At 39.0% G+C, this 16,037-nt stretch overlaps 1 protein-coding gene across 6 annotated transcripts in view; it reads right to left on the reverse strand.

Annotated features, from left to right (window-relative positions):
* Nucleotides 1–15,644, reverse strand: part of LOC146318812 (glutamate receptor 3-like) — a 109,537-nt gene extending 93,893 nt beyond the window's left edge. For 2 of the 6 annotated variants that reach the window (XR_014771598.1, XM_084730972.1), the window contains exons 1-2: nucleotides 15,221–15,643; nucleotides 13,734–13,892 (exon numbers count right to left, since the gene is read on the reverse strand). Coding sequence is in view for 5 of the 6 variants with exons in the window: in XM_084730972.1 (XP_084587098.1) it covers nucleotides 13,734–13,892; nucleotides 15,221–15,308 (247 nt within the window). In the remaining variant the exon portion in view is untranslated. Of the gene's footprint in view, nucleotides 1–13,733; nucleotides 13,893–15,220 lie in introns of all 6 variants that reach the window. The other 4 variants (XM_084730974.1, XM_084730971.1, XM_084730970.1 and 1 more) reach the window with 3 other exon arrangements.
* Nucleotides 15,645–16,037: the final 393 nt, after the last annotated feature.

A 16,037-nucleotide genomic window follows, 5' to 3' on the forward strand; every position in this document is an offset into this window, starting at 1 on the left:
TAAGCTGCCATGATCATATTAGAAGGCTTGTTAGATCCCCATACTTTAAAATCACAGTAAATGTTCGCTTAGTTAAAAATCTGACTGAAGGCAAAGTGCACACGCTTACAATGATCTGTGTGTTATGACATTTAAGTGTTTCATACTTGTATACGCATTACAGCCTGCATTGTTGTGCAATTCGTCTCAGTTGACCAACCACAGAGAAAGCAGAGGGCATATAGGGACTGAAGCCTGAGTAGGTGTTTCTCCTCCGGCAGTATGGTTGCATGTTGGCTGGAATTCCCTCTTCTCTACAGATTACAGCTTTGTAAAAGCACACATTTTCTTCCAGTGGGCTACCCCCAGCAGATACTCATTACACGCAAAAAGCGGGGCAATAGTGGTTGGATTAGCCCTAATCTGAGAAATACAACTGGATTCAGCCCACATGCTAAAACAACATGACAGAAGGAAATCCACAGCAGCGATACAGAGACAGGGCCTGTGGCTATTGGAGTCTTGTATGGAAGAATACACTTTAATATTTCACTGCACCGCAGTAAAAGCGCTGCTAACACTCCACCTACACATGCTTTGCATATGCTGCAAAAACATCATCCAAGGACCACTGTTACAAGAGACAAAGGAATACAGCACACGCAATCTGAAAAGGCTGTAATGTTGCAGAAGACACTGGAACATGGAGTCACATCAAAAATACATCAAGAAAATGCAGTGAAGTGGAAAATTTTATGACTCTGTGTGCAAAACAGTTCCAATTAACTCAATACAATGTAACAATTCTTCATGTTAATCTATAAAAGTAATTATTTTTATGGATTAAAATTCATTATAAAACACCACTTTTAAACTTCTCAGAATCCATCAACTTTAATCATCAGCTCTGGTGCTCAGTAAACTTCCTAACTTGCAGATCCTGTCTTAACTATTTGGTAACTACCTGTTAGGATCTGATCTATGAAAAAAAGCAGGTAGGAGTTTCAGACCAATTTACCTCAGATTCATCCCTCCTGAGAATTGGAGGAGAAATCTCAACCAAACTTCAGCACCGACTGAGGATTATCTGGTAATGTGAGATGCTACAGATCCTGTCTTAACCCCCCTGAACTGCCCCTGGACTCAAAGGGACTGCCCCAATAATTTCCAAACATGTTTGATATTTATGAATTAAAATCAGAAAAATTACATCAGCACAGAATGAAAGAGAGGTGTTGCCAAGCAACAGTAATATTTTAGGTCTTGCGGCTAACATTAGCTAGCATATTACCGCGTTTGTTTTTTCTCTTTGCAAACCTTTAACATTACTGCAGAGAATTGTTCTGCTGTGTCCGTCTCCATTGTTCACATCTGCTTCCCTACAAGATCAAGCAATGATTACACTCTCTCCTCTGATAATCTTGATAAAATCCTGCAGTGCTGCAGTGTGTGATGTGTCATTATCTTCAAATCTTGTAGTGTGTGCGTGTTTGAGATTAGAGAGGAGAGAACCTGTTAAGTTTCTCCTTATGTGTGTGATGCAACTAGATTTCATAATTGGTTAGAACTTTGAAATGATTATTAAATTAATCACAAAATATTTTGCTAATTGATTCATCTGTTTGTGTATTTTTTTAATAAAATTAAGTAAAAATTCTCTGATTCCTGCTTCTTAAATGTGAATGTTTCCTGGTTTCTTTACTCCTCTCAAATAAAAGCAGACACTTGAGGATGTCACTTTGGGCTTTGGGAAACATAATCATAATAACATAATCAACATTTTTTGACATATTACAGACCAAATGTCTAATCAATTAATCAAGGAAATAATAAACAGATTAATCAGCAACGAAAATAATCATTAGTTGCAGCACTACTGTATCTCCGATCTTCACTCATTCTCTTTCTTTTATCTTTGGATTTTTCTACAAAACCTCCATCACATTTGTTTTGTTTCTGCTCCACGTTTTTTCAGTGTATGTTGCAGTATGTTTTAAAACATAATTTATAAAAATGTTCCACTCTGTGAGTTGAGAAAAGTAGTGTAGGTTTCTAGGTAACAGACATGAAGTTGATAAAGGATGAATATGCGATAAGGTAGGCGGATTCCCAAAGTTAGGAATCTATCTTAGCAAGTTAAATTTGTCTCTGTAATACCAAAATATCTAAAACTCTTTCTATATGATACATTTCCATAATCTGTTCCCTTTATTGCAAAATAACATCACAAAAAAAGTCTCACTATGGACAGAAATTAGACTGAGTAAAAACAATACAGTATCAAATATCAATAATAAACTTATGAAGTGTAAGTTGTTTCTTGTTTCAAGTGAGCTTAAAGCATCAACACACTGAAGCACTTGAGGTGATTTTGTAAAGCGACTCCTTAACATTCAACAACAGAGGCTTATGCTACTTCCCCAAGTCTATGCAAGCAGCTCCTCTAAATTATTCACTGCCCCAATGGCATCTTTGCCTTTCTTATGCATTCTTCTGTGTAGTTCGCACAGCTTCTTGTCCTTGGATAATCTCAGGTAACATTTCAGCGAACAACAGCAGAGCCTTTCAGAGGCAGCCTTGCTGAAGGACGTTGTGTAAGACCGCAACAAACTGCTGCAGCATCACTGTAGCTTGTCAGTAGTGATCACCGTCGCTCCGTTACAGCGCTGACATGTAAGCACATTCTGATGCACAGGATGAAAGACTAACTGCACATCTCCAGTGGCCTGCCCCTGAACCTATTCTGCGCTATTCATTCCGCCATTTTACAGCGTTAGGACAAGCCGGGGTTCACTTAAAGAAAAACAAGAAATAAGATTCTTTCTTACAAAAGCTGTGAGCCGGTCTGGCCAAATACATTTTGCACTTGACTGATGTTTAAAAGCCTCTGTTGTAGCTATGGCCATTTCTTTAGCATCAGTACTCCTGTGTTCAAATAAAGCTAACGCATTTATGCTGCATGATGACCCGTGAGTGTTGTCTTGCCCCACAGCAATACACCCTAAAAGCTCTTATTAAACTAAGGGTCAAATCATGTGCTCGTGTCGGGGAAAGTATCAGTTAGAAAAACGGCCCTGCCCGCGAGTCAAATGACTCTTTAGTTAGATAAAAATTAATACAAAGACAGTCTGAAAGCTTTTATATTTTTATTATGCTTCCCAGTGAGAGCGCCATGACAAATCCGAGGATGAGTACTTGTCAACTTGGGGCAGGTCATCCAAACTGACAGGACTCTGGCTGCAGTAGCAGTAACACAGATATTTTTATCAGTGCATCGTGATAAAAGGACACGCTTTTGGGTAAGTGTCTCTTTCTGTTCAAGGGCTCCCAAATCGAGAGGATCCATTTAAAGCTTTCAAATGAGACACACACATACAAGATTGTCCAAATATCCAAGCAAAGGTGGCGAACGTGTTTTTCAAGGGTTGGCAATTGAATTTAAGCATGCACAGCGTAGCGGGTACTTTTTTCTCCCTCTCATTATCAGTGACCTCACTGATGCTGCCGCTGCCATTCAAAAATATATAAATAATAATTTGTTGTATGGAAACATGTTTATTACTCTGGCCAAGCAGTGTGGATTAAGATAGAAACTATCATGCAGAACGCACTCCCTCAGGCCAAACAATTTGACAACCTTGTCTGCGGTGCTCATGCATCATTCATGACTTGTCGGTTTAAATGAGTTCTCAGGGTTATGATGGATCCAAGGTTGTTATATATTGTTTGGTTACATTCTAGCGTGTTTGTTTTGCTAGAGTTACTACAGCAAAAATGATGTAGAGCAATTCCAAATTGACATTTACCTTTAGATATTATCATATTAATAAAAGCGCTATAGCTGTAATGAGCCAAATAGAGAAAAGGTCCTCTTTTGGGTATTTTCTTCCAGAAACCTCACAGCTTCTAAAATGATGGCTGTGTGTGAGTTATTGCATTACTTAATGCTGTGGTAGACAGTTTATTTTTGGTGTCACTGGACAAAATTTCCATAAAAACCTTTATGCATAATGTAGTTCATGTGGTCTGAGAGAAAACTAGACTTCTGCTCCACCTCTTGTCTGTTATCTTCAGAAAATCAGCTTTAGAAAATCTAGCTTATGATGGGAGACTTTGGCCAACCACAACTCGATAAGATAGTTGATTGTTGAGTGTCATTTTCAAAACTTGAATTACTCACTGCATCTTTAAGGAAATAATTACACCTTTTGTGAAATATGTTTCTTTGCTTTCTTGTAGAGAATTAGGTAAGACGATCAATATGTCTGTATGGTAAATATAAACCATCCCTAACCAGCCAGCAACCTGTTAGCTTAGTTTAGCACAAAGACTGTAATCAGTGGGAAATAGCTAGCCTGGCTATGTTATTGTGGCCTGCTAAAAAATAGTGTGGCACATAGGCCGCCATAATTACAGATGTGCATGATTAGTCAAGTTGATTAAACATTGCTACCTCTTTAGTCTGCAACAGAAATACTAGTCAGTTAAACTAATTATTAATATTTTATTAATGCACAATTCTCCTCAATTGTTGCATCTAAGATGTTAGGCAGCCACCCGCTACTAGCCTGGTCTGCAGACAGGCACAAATTCCAGGATGCAAACCAGTGAGGTGTAAAGCGGGACATAGACGACATATCAGAAAACCAGCACAGTTTTGATCTAAAACATTAAAATAAGGTTGTATGTGGTTTGTGAATAAACTGGCATATAACCACTCAACCATAACCTCATTCATCGCAGGCTGAATAGTTGTTATTGTTGTACAGATGTTATTATTAAAAAAACATCCCTACCAGTAATACCACAGTGTGTCATTTTTACATTTTAGTTTTTGTATGTATTAAATAAACAACACAACATGTTAATTAGAGCTGGTAGGCAGATTTTGTTACCTTTCCACTATTTATGCTTGCCAAAGCTTTATATTTAGCAAACGGACACAAGAGTGGTATCAATCCTCTCATCTAACTTTCAGCAACTCTACTCAACTATTTTCCCTAAATTTCAAAATGTCCTTCTTTAATGTGCATTCAGTATTACATAATTAGAGAATGTAATCCAGAATACACAGCCAACTATAAACAGTATGACTCTCACATCAGGAAAAGATGATCCTTTCATCTTCTCTCTCCTAAAACACATTTTATCTTGAAGTTGTTGAAATTACATATTGGAATTTGAATGTGCCAATGTGAGCTGCTGCTCCTTTGCTTGTACTGTTTCTATGCAGATAACAAGGCAAATAAAATAATGTGATAGCCTTAGCTCAAACCATCAGTGTTGCAAGCATACTAATCCACATGCCGCATTTGCATAAAAGGACTGCAAAAACTAAAATGCCCTTATTTGGACATAGCTTGTGAGTCAATGTATTCACCACAGTCTTAATAATGCAAAGAAGAAGAAGTAGAAGAAGAAGAAGAAGAAGAAGAAGAAGAAGAAGAAGAGGAGGAGGAGGAGGAGGAGGATGAGATCTGGCTACATACACTGGTCTATGCTGCATTAGTGGGACTGTCCATTGCCTACACACTGAAGTGCTCTAACATTAGCCTCTGTCTGAGCAGCATCACACTGGTTGAGTCATAGCAGAGGGAGGATAGGTAGCTATAATAAACACTTTAATAAGAAACACACTGTCATACTGACATTTCATTAAATCAAATTGATCAAACGAAAGTTCATCTCTGGAAAAATTCTGGCCTTAGCAGATCCATCCAGCTGGCACTTTATACAAGAGAAGTGAAAAATGAGAAATCTTTAAAAATGCATGATATGGCTTTTTAGAGTTTGTTTTTTTATATGGTAGAGTGGCACAACAAGATTGGAAACATCTACTGTAACTAAATATGTGTTTGCAAATAACTAAATCTTCATAAAGTTCATTTCATTTTCAAACATTTTACACATTTGAACAGAGAAGGACAGCATTTCAATTAAATGTGTTTAAAAATGCCTTTTGAGTATTTCGTCATATACAGTCAGTTTTGACTGTAGAAGAAACTGTACAACAATTAGCTGAATCACTGAATTAGTGACGTGTCCTGTCAGGTCCAGCAACACGCTCAATGTGAACTACAGTATTTGTTTTGTGTTCCTCATGGACAGTAGTTTAAGGAACGAAGCTGCTTTGGTGTTTCATGAAAATTTCTCCTCGGATAAAGGTATGTCATCAAAATATGTCAGATATTGGATGCTAAGGTAAACTTACTGAATTACACTGACATACAACAGAGGAAAACAACAGTTAGCAAACACGTACTCTAAAATATGGCAATAAGCAAATGTACTTACTAGTGTCAGTGTAGCCAGTGGACTTGTCATTGTGTTCCAAGAAGTCCAGATTGGCCACTTCAACTCTATGATGTGGGAAATTAGCAGAGCTCATCTTCTCAATTAGGGGGTTAAATGTGTAATATGTAAGAATTGGCCACCAGTCAATAAAACAAACAGGGAGCAGCATAAATTACTGCTCCTAACAGTAGCTGCTAAGTGTAGCTGCCATTAGTCAGTAGAATCAGCAGCCTCTTTGTGAACACCGCTGGCCTGGGACTGAACACAGCCTCCGAGAGATACCAAGGCCAGTTTGACGATGGGGGACACAGTACTGAGGTGATTTACAGCAGCTCCGACCAGGACTCTGGTTCCAGGGACGATGAAGACACAGCAGGGACAGGAGAGACATTTAGTGGAAGAGCAGCGAGAGGGAGGTTGGGCATCAATCAGCGCCTACCTCTGGAAGTCTGAGCGGATTTATGGCAGGAGTCGACTCCGGCAACAAAACCACTTCTGTGTTTTTGGACTGAGGGAAACTTTTGAGCATGAATACTTGATTCAGCAAAGTAGCACTCAATGTAACTTTTTAAAGACTTAGTTTACTTACTATTTTCATTTTTCATTATTTTTGGATGGGTTAGATTTAGGCACAAAAACTACTTGGGTGGTTTTAGGAAAAGATCATGTTTTATGGTTTAAAAAATCGACTCTTCCACAACATGAGATAAGCTTTCTTTTTCACAAGGACGTGTTGTCGAGGCAATGAGAACTAGCCAATCACAGTAGTAGTAGCAGTAGCAGCAGCAACCAATCACAGCACAGTAGGGCACAGTAGTAATTTAAATTAAAAACTGATATTATGAAATACATTTTCTCAAACCAGTAATTTTGTATTTTATTTAAATCTACTACAGGGAACGTATATTTATTTTTTTATTAATTTTAGAGGCCCCTGTGGACAAAAGTGGTTGTGTTTCCTCTAACACAAAATATAACATCAAAAATAGAATATACAAATAAAAATCTCTTCCTGCTTCATTGTAACTGTAACTTTACCTGCGAAAATGAAATGTAAAAACTTGTTTAATCTGATTTCAAGGAGACTGTGACCGGGTGGAAGCCATTAAGAATAACTACACAGAATAGCTGATCTTCTCAGTGATTGTCTCATTTTCTAATGCAGGGTCACAGAGACATCAGTATTAAATTTAGACCTTTTCATAACCAGTTAAAAACTTCCTGCAGAAGCTTTGAATACATTTGATGAGCAAGCATCTGTAATTTGCAACAACATACTTTTTCACGAATTTGTACCCATCTCTGCATGCAAATTAATGTGAATTAGTGAAATACTACACACAGACACTTAATATATTGAGTAAATGCTTTGGAAATAAAGATATGAAGTGATCTGTTCCAGCTGTCTGCCCTGTCACCATATCCAAAAACTATAATCCCACATGCACTTGGTTTAACTCCCCCCTGAGTGTCCAGCCGGGCCAGCGGCTCTCTGTCTCCACTGTCTCTTCCTGCCCTGACCTCAGTCTTAATGGATATAACCTTCCCATTTCTGCATTTATGCACACAATCTGTCCTGGCCTGGGGCAAGGTGTCACATCAATACATCCTGCAGCTCCACTCCAGCCAGCCACAAATTGGTGAGATAATAAACACAACAGCAGAGTGAAGTTCTCTTTGTCGGAATCAATTCAATCAAGCTGCAATGACTGGAAATTGTTTGCTGCGATGTATCGTTGGCCGTTCGCAGGTTTGTTTGTTTCTCAACTTCCAAAGCTGCAAAGCAAGCATCAAACTGGAGATTCAGAGTCTGTGGCCAGGGGAAGTTGGAGAACAGCCATATATTAGCAAAGACGGACTGAGATAGAGAAAATGAAAGCTTGGTGAGAATTGATTTTTCCATAGTAGAGAACAAACTGGAGCCACACACACACACACTACTACTGGACTATAGCCTTCCACCTATTGATCCACGCTGCCAATAACACAGTCATTTGCCATCAGGGATTTGTAACAATCATTATATACTGACCCAGCTGGAGGACAGCACTGTCGTCCTGCTTTATCCCATTCAGAGGCCACACAACAAATGAGCTCTGAGCAAAAACTAATTCCTCTCCTTTATACAATTAACAAAATGGGAAGTTTTGCAGACAATCCCAAAGATCGCAAAGCAATAAGCAGATTTAAAATCTCAGTCATTTTAACACTTGCTAATATGATCAAAATTAACAATGTGAGCGGAGGGAAAGCACAGCAATGACTAATAACCAGAATAGAAATGTGTCAAATCTTAATCATCACATTCGCTACATCAACACCTGCCAGGCAAGCAGGGCATTATGCAATCCTGACTACTAAAAATAAGAATCATGGAGTATGGTGCATTTTCAAGCAGTGCCTTAGTCACAAGCTGCCCTGCATGGCTGCTCTGCATAATGAGCTGCTCTCTGGTCTTCTTCAACTGGGAAGCATCTAGCTTAGCTTGCATCAGCTTATCTCGCTAAAATTAATCCCCCTGATTATCTTGTATTTTCTTCTTATCCTTTAGGATGAAAACCCTTAAGCTTCTTTCAAAAACAATGCAGGTTTACTCCAAGTGGAGCCTGGATATGGTCTGAATCTTTAATGGGAATCTTTAAATGTGATTCAACAGGCCAATATTTTCCCTGTTCAACTCTACAGAGCTCCACACGTGGCAGGAACACATCTTTTGAGCTTCCTGCAGAAACTTGGCGGAAGATGAGAGGCAGATAAATTAGAAAATATAGATGAATCCGGTGAAGTACTGGAAGTTAAAAAGCTGCCATTGCTGCGGTGGCGTCTCCTTACAGTATGAGTGCGAATGAATTCAAGCCAATATGTGAAGCATACAATTGTCTACTTTTACATTTACTTTTTTGTAGTGTTGCTTTTAACAGCAATGTGTAGGAAGTTGGGAAGAACCTGTGCAGTTCAGCTGCTCCAACAACCGTGTCAAATTTCAACTTTGGAAAAAAATGCAAAATACACAAGCCTTTAGTTCATGAAGATAATTGCTGTCTGAGACCAGAGACTCAGATTTACTAAATGCACAGAGGACCACGATGTGTCACAGTGGATCAAAAATATTAACAGAAAGGTTCCTAAAAATCTTGAATATCTGCTGAAAATGTGAATTCTTATATATTATTAAAGTGTATTACACAGTACTCCATAAATGTGGCGAAGATGGTCTGTTTTTTATTTTCTCCATTATCCATTTCTGGCTATTGTCATAACCAGCATCTAACTACTGTGTAGAATTTGAGGACCATTAATATCGCCATCGTAAAAGGTACCTTCACCAGTTACTGAGGGCTGCTGTTTCGTCATCCATCCAATTATCCATGTTGTCACTGTCAGCAGGCAACAGCCAATGAGGTGTCAAGAAGGGAACTATGAAACTATGAAAAACCTCGGGAGAGTTTCACAAATTTGGGGTTTCCATCTAGACACAACCAGCAGACGTCAAGGGTGACGGACATGATGTGCCACCTCAGGAATGATGGTGTTGCAAGATGAGAGAATGCACAAAGTGGTGGCTGGATTCATCTATAGCTTTAGAAGCATAATCCTGCAGAATAAATGCACATGTCTAAAAACATGTATTCATATCCTATATAACAGGGGTCACTGGCGTTTGTCAAACCATGGACCCCTTAGCTGATAGAGACGGAGCTGGAACCCCCAACTACATAGTGTATATTGCCTTGAATATTTTCAGGTTCTCTCTTGTTAAACATTAAAACATTAACAAAATACGTAGTTTGATGACGTCATGAAGTGGTTTGGAATTATGGGAACTGCTGTCTTCACTTTTAAACAACCACCATAGATGATCAAAATCTATCTGTCATGACTCAGGCAGAAATCACCTTCATAGAGGAGGATAATATTAAAGTCAGGGAAGCACAATTTGGATTTTTTTTCCAGCTGATTCCAATGACAGACCTGCTTCTCATGGCCAGTACTGATGAGATAAGTGATAATTTCCCATTTTTGTGTTTTAAAAAGAAGTTCAAATTCAGATTCAGATTAAGAATTTATTCCTCTAGACCAAACATTGGGGTACAATGACCAATATTATTTATCATCCCCAATATTAATGGTAAAGTTTCATTCACATTACATATCCAACATATGTTTTCAGGGAAGTTATAGCAATTAGCTAGCAAGAAGCTAGCAGAAATGCTCTGTTACCTTGAATAAATTATGAATTTCTCTGTTTGAACATTGTTGGAAACATTTGGGATAATGCAAGTATACAACTCCATAAAATATATAGCATACTGTATGTCTAGACATTTTAATGCAGAAATGTTACCCTTTGTTAGTGTTTTGTAAATTAAATGTTTTGAGGCTACTATTTCTTTGCTCATAATATGTTAGAGTAATTTAATATGGGTATTGAGACATTTTATTTTTTTAACAAAAAACTATTTATCAAACAATAATTTGGCGATCCCACTTGACAACTCGGGGGTCGAGGACCCCCTGTTGAAGACCCAGGGTATGAGATGAAATTATTTGAGTGTGGCCAAAAGATAATCCGTGGGTTACAGATAATGCTGGAGTAGAAACATCTCATTGACACCGTCACAAGAAATGTTTTTTGCTGGATGAGTAATCATACATAATGGCTTGCTTTTGACCTCCTGGAAATGAAAAACACGCCCAAGTTGGAGAGTTTGCGCTTCATCCCTGATCTGGACAAGCCAAGCATGTAATATTCATCTCCTCCTCGGTAACAACTGCTGAAGTGCCCTTGAGCTAAGCACTGACCCCTCAGCCCCTCCAGTGTAATCACTCATCCACCGACAGTGCAAGGCTGTGGTCGAACAGAGCAGCGTCAGGGTGCAAATTTGTGTAAACCTGCGTTTGCCTCTCCCTTGCTGCACTCACCAACAACTACATCATCTCACAACGGTGTTTTGCATTTCCATTATAGCTGAGCCTGAGATGCATGAGGTACAACTGTGTTCAATTTTCCTTTCTCTTTTTTTGGCCTTTTTCTCACTTCATTAGGTTACACAGCCACTCTCTACGGCAGCTGACAGAGTTTGGAGAGCTGCAGCTGATCCTTAAGTGTGAAGTGTGAAGTGCAGTTGGTGGGAAGAGGGATAACAAATTAATTCTCCAGACAGAACTTGGTGCCCTACATGGCAGAGGAGTGACTGCTAGACCAATTATGAAGCCATCTCACACTCCACAGCGCTTCCTATCAAATCCATCATGTTTGTGGAGATGACTACACGGATTACAGCATGTTACAGTTGATACATTAGGCTATTTATCCATCAAACATGTTGTCAGGAGAATAAACGCCACGGTGCAGTTGGTATAACAGGATGTGATATTTTAAATCATTATCAAAGGGAATAGATCCAGATGCATAAAACCACTTGGGCCAAGATTTCCCTGAAACATTCAACTAAGGATTGCTTAGGAAAAAATGACAATAAATCACCATAAGTATTTCCTTACTATGGAAATAGCTAGCTAACGAATACATAGCACCGTTACGCATTGCTTCAAGGTCCTTAGCAAGGTGCTCAGAAAATTTGATGAACTCATAACAGTCAGTCTCTTAAAAGAAACATAAAACATAAGAAAATGAATTTATGGTGATTAAAGAGGAGGAGGGGATGCCAAGATGCATTTTTCACGGCAGGAAAACCCATTGGACTGTGAGCGATGCTAACAACTTGAGTGTCAAGAGTGTCAATTTGATGTTGGCACTAACAACTTTGTAGCTGGCTAGCCAAACTTTAACATAATTCTGTCTCATATATTTAAATTAGCTTTATTGTTTTATTGACACCGACCTGTTTTTGATGATTCCTGTCAAAGTTTGGTTTCACAGCAATATTTCTCACATGTATGTTGTCAGTTAGCTTACTTCTTGCTGTGCATATTTGTTGTAGCTGTTGGTTAAATTTATTTTGGATTGTGTTCTTGTGCTTTCCATATTTTTTGAAGAGAACAACATTCTCATTTTCTGTCCAGTTTTGCTTTCTTTTTTTTTTTTTTTTCTATTTATTGGAGAAGCTAACGAGCACAGGCTAACTAAGTGCATTAGCTAAGCTAGCTAACAACTGACAATAATGCTGTCTAGCAACATTAAGGAATGATGTGAATGAAGCGTAACCATAGTAATTGAAGTGCACATGTGCTGTATTATGACAGAAACTGCAGTGAAAGCCTTACACTGTGTCCAAAATCCCATACCATGTACTACAAACCCACAATCATTTAACATACTTTTCTGTAAATAAATAGCAGAATGTATTTTTTCGGACACACTGCCCGGAGTGTGTCACATCACTTTCAATGACTAATTTTAAAAACAGGTGATATTAGAACTAGCAAAGTAAAACTTTACTTAGATTTAGACTGAAAGCGTTACTGGTGTTACGCCATTGACTGTTATGTTGTTGTTGTCATCACTCATGCACTGCATTATGAGATATGTATGGTTTCATACTGTCCAGTGCTTGCACATTGTAATATGTCCCTGGATACAGTATGCGCTTCACATACTACTGGTTTTATGCTAAGGATTCAGACTAACTAAGGTATCTCACATATTGTTTTAGCGTACTAAATAGCACGTTAATGTTGAATTTGAGACACAACCTTAGTATATACACTTGAACACCTTAGTTTATGGAAATATTTTGCTTACAGAAATATAATTAAGTAGTGGTAACAAATGGCCATTAGGAAGGAATATTTATCTTTCAAATACTGCACATAACCCTAACTATCAAGCCGCCAAGTGAAAGATTACATTTTTGATTTAATTTGATAGTATGCGAAAAACTAGCTCAAATGCAACAATATGCATGATACAACCAACTTAAACAGCAGCCACCAGCACAATACACTTTGTAACTTCCGACTATCACTTATAAAGCCTTTATCTGATGTCACAGCCAGACCCCACAGCAATCAGAGCAGCAGTGTTTTATTCTCCCCATTGTCAAGTACAGTTGTCTGAGTGCTGCAGATCAGCGTCTCTGGAATTACTGAATTACTCTGTTTACTAAATCACTGTGTTTGGCCAATTACAGGCCATCATGCGCCATCATCCAGCTGGTGAATTTTGGATTGCATGACTGAGGAGTTTGTATATGCGGCCAGACACTTGGCAGGTGCCTGCAAGCAATGATCCATTTGATTCAAACACCAATTGAAGTCTATAAACATCTGTGTAATTTTTGGATTAGGCAGCCGATGAGACAATTACAGCAAGAAATGTTTGACATTCAATGCATGTGTGTGTGTGTGTGTGTGTGTGTCTTCTGGATACAATTTAGAAAAAAAATAATTGGATCATGTTTTTTTAACCGAGACACAGTGAAAAACATGACATTTCTCTGCTGTTCTTGGAGAAAATTCCTATCAACCAGTTTATACAGTGTAGCATTTATACTTACAGGCGTGTGTGACAGAGAAACTGTTGGAGGACTCCAGATTGTCCACATTGTAATTGAGGTGGAAGGGTTTCTCTGTCACATTCTGGTTAGTGTTGTACAGCTGGACAGCAAACCTGAAGGCGCTGTGCTCCTGCACTGTCGAGCGCATGAACAGTCCACCTACAGGAGACAACATGTCACATAACAGCGCTCTGATTAGTTCATCCCCCACAGCACACACGAAGAAATATATTTCCATGATAAGGATGTGACCAGGGGCGGATCTAGAGGGGTGGAAAGATGCCTGAAAGTCTGATGTCCAAGTGTAAGTGAATGCAGCAAGGAATGGTGCTCTAGCACATTTAATTTAAAGGCAAAAAACCCCCAAAACAATGTATAGACATAATCCCTTTCAATCTTCACTTAAGACCCACTAAAAGTGTGTGGTGGTGGCTAAGTGATAATGAAAAAAGGAGAGTATTGAGGAAAATGTTTTAAAATTTGAAAATAAAACAATTTATTCATATGTATTACCACCTTTAGATATTTCTGTAAGATGCTTACTCGTGTGCCACCATAAAGTAATGGGTTTTTTTAAGCTAAAATATCTATATATTGGTGTACTTGCCAACTTTAAGATGTCAAAAATGTTGAATTTTGAAAACCAACGAGGGGGGTCTGGATGTCATGTCCCAGAAAAATTTGAGCTTCATAGCTTTTTTCCCCCCTTGCATTCTGATGACTTTTAAAGGACGAAAATAACAAAATAATTAGTAATGGTCACAAACAGACGTCTGCAGATTACTTGTAAATGATTTATAATTGTAAGCTTTTACCTGGAAAACACAATGGGAGCACAGCATTTTACTTTACCTGGAAGTCCATTTTAATTACAGAAGATAAATATTTTTCCAAATGTTATTATAAGGGTGTATTAATTAGGCTGCTCTTAGATAAAAGTGCTCCTTTCCTTTAAAACTTTCCATAAGAAAAATAAAGGTGGAAAATAAATGTAATAAATCTCTTAAGAGTCTCCAGGGAAAACTGGGAGGGTTGGTAAGTATGTATATGTACAGGGTTTTTCTGAGCAGTTCCTGATATATGTGATTTCTTGCAATCAAATCAGCATTTATGTTTTTTGCTACCCATTAAAGTGTCCATTCCACTCGCCACCCCCTGAATATTTCTCTAGATCCGCCCCTGGTAATGATTTACATACAGATGGAGGGCAGTGCCGAATTACGCATCATTGCACAAATGATTGGAACTGTTAATTTTAATAAAGGAGGAAATAAATGTCCCCACTCATTCAGTTATACACTGCAGATACTGAAAGTCGCGTTTCGACCATTTGGATCAACTCTATTCTTACGCGCAGACCTGCTGTCTTTATGAGAAGTGAACTTGGTAATGAATTATGCAAATTATCAAACCAGTGCGACTCGCAGAGACGTGCCCTATTTAGACTGTGTGAACAAAGAAATGTACATGTATTCAGAGCAACTTACCAATGTTGATTTGGTTTGGAAAGCCTGCCAGCGAGTCCCCGCAAAAACACAATAAAACCAGCACTGTCGCTATTGCGCGATGCCACATTTTTCTCCGAGAAGTGGAATGAACTCCTGGTGTGGATGTGACAGAGGAGCAGCAGGGAGAACCATGTACACGGGCTGGTACGCAAAGAAATCCACAAGATGCGGCTCTCACTCACTGTGTGCACCCACGTTGAATGTGTGCCAGCGCAACTGCAGCGCCAGCCCTCCTCCTCCTCTGCTGCTGCTGCTGCTGGAAACCTAAACCCACTGTTTTATCTCAAAGATGGTGGTGGTGGAGGAGAGGAAGAGCGGATCTCCTCACTATGGATAAGGACCACTGAAATGGGCCAGAGAGATAGAGAGAGAAGGAGGAGAGGAAGAGGAGGAGGGAGGGAGAGGGGGGGCGTTTATCAAACTTGGTCTGACGTTGAATTATAATAAGAGCAGCCTCCCGTCTTCCTCCTCACGTCACTGCAGAGTTGGTGTGTGTGTGTGTGTGTGTGTGTGTGTGTGGTGTAGCCTCTGTTGGATTTGGTGTGTGTGGTGCAAAAGCTGAGCAGCACACACCAGTATCTTTGGACCAATAGTATACTGCTGTGTGTGTGTGTGTGTGTGCGTGTGTATATAGGCCATGTAAGTATGGATTGCTGTTTTTATCAATATATCTCTGTCTCCCTCCCTGTTGTGTTCATGCAGCAGTGGTCCTGCACACACTAGCAGTGCAATCTTAGGCTGTCCCCTGCAGGTGTCTGAGTGCAGACACTGGAGACGTGGGAGCTATAATGCACTG

The sequence above is a fragment of the Lutjanus erythropterus genome, chromosome 11 (genome assembly GCF_056507025.1).
Source record: "Lutjanus erythropterus isolate fLutEry1 chromosome 11, fLutEry1.hap2, whole genome shotgun sequence".
In the NCBI taxonomy this organism is placed as follows: Eukaryota; Metazoa; Chordata; class Actinopteri; order Lutjaniformes; family Lutjanidae; genus Lutjanus; species Lutjanus erythropterus.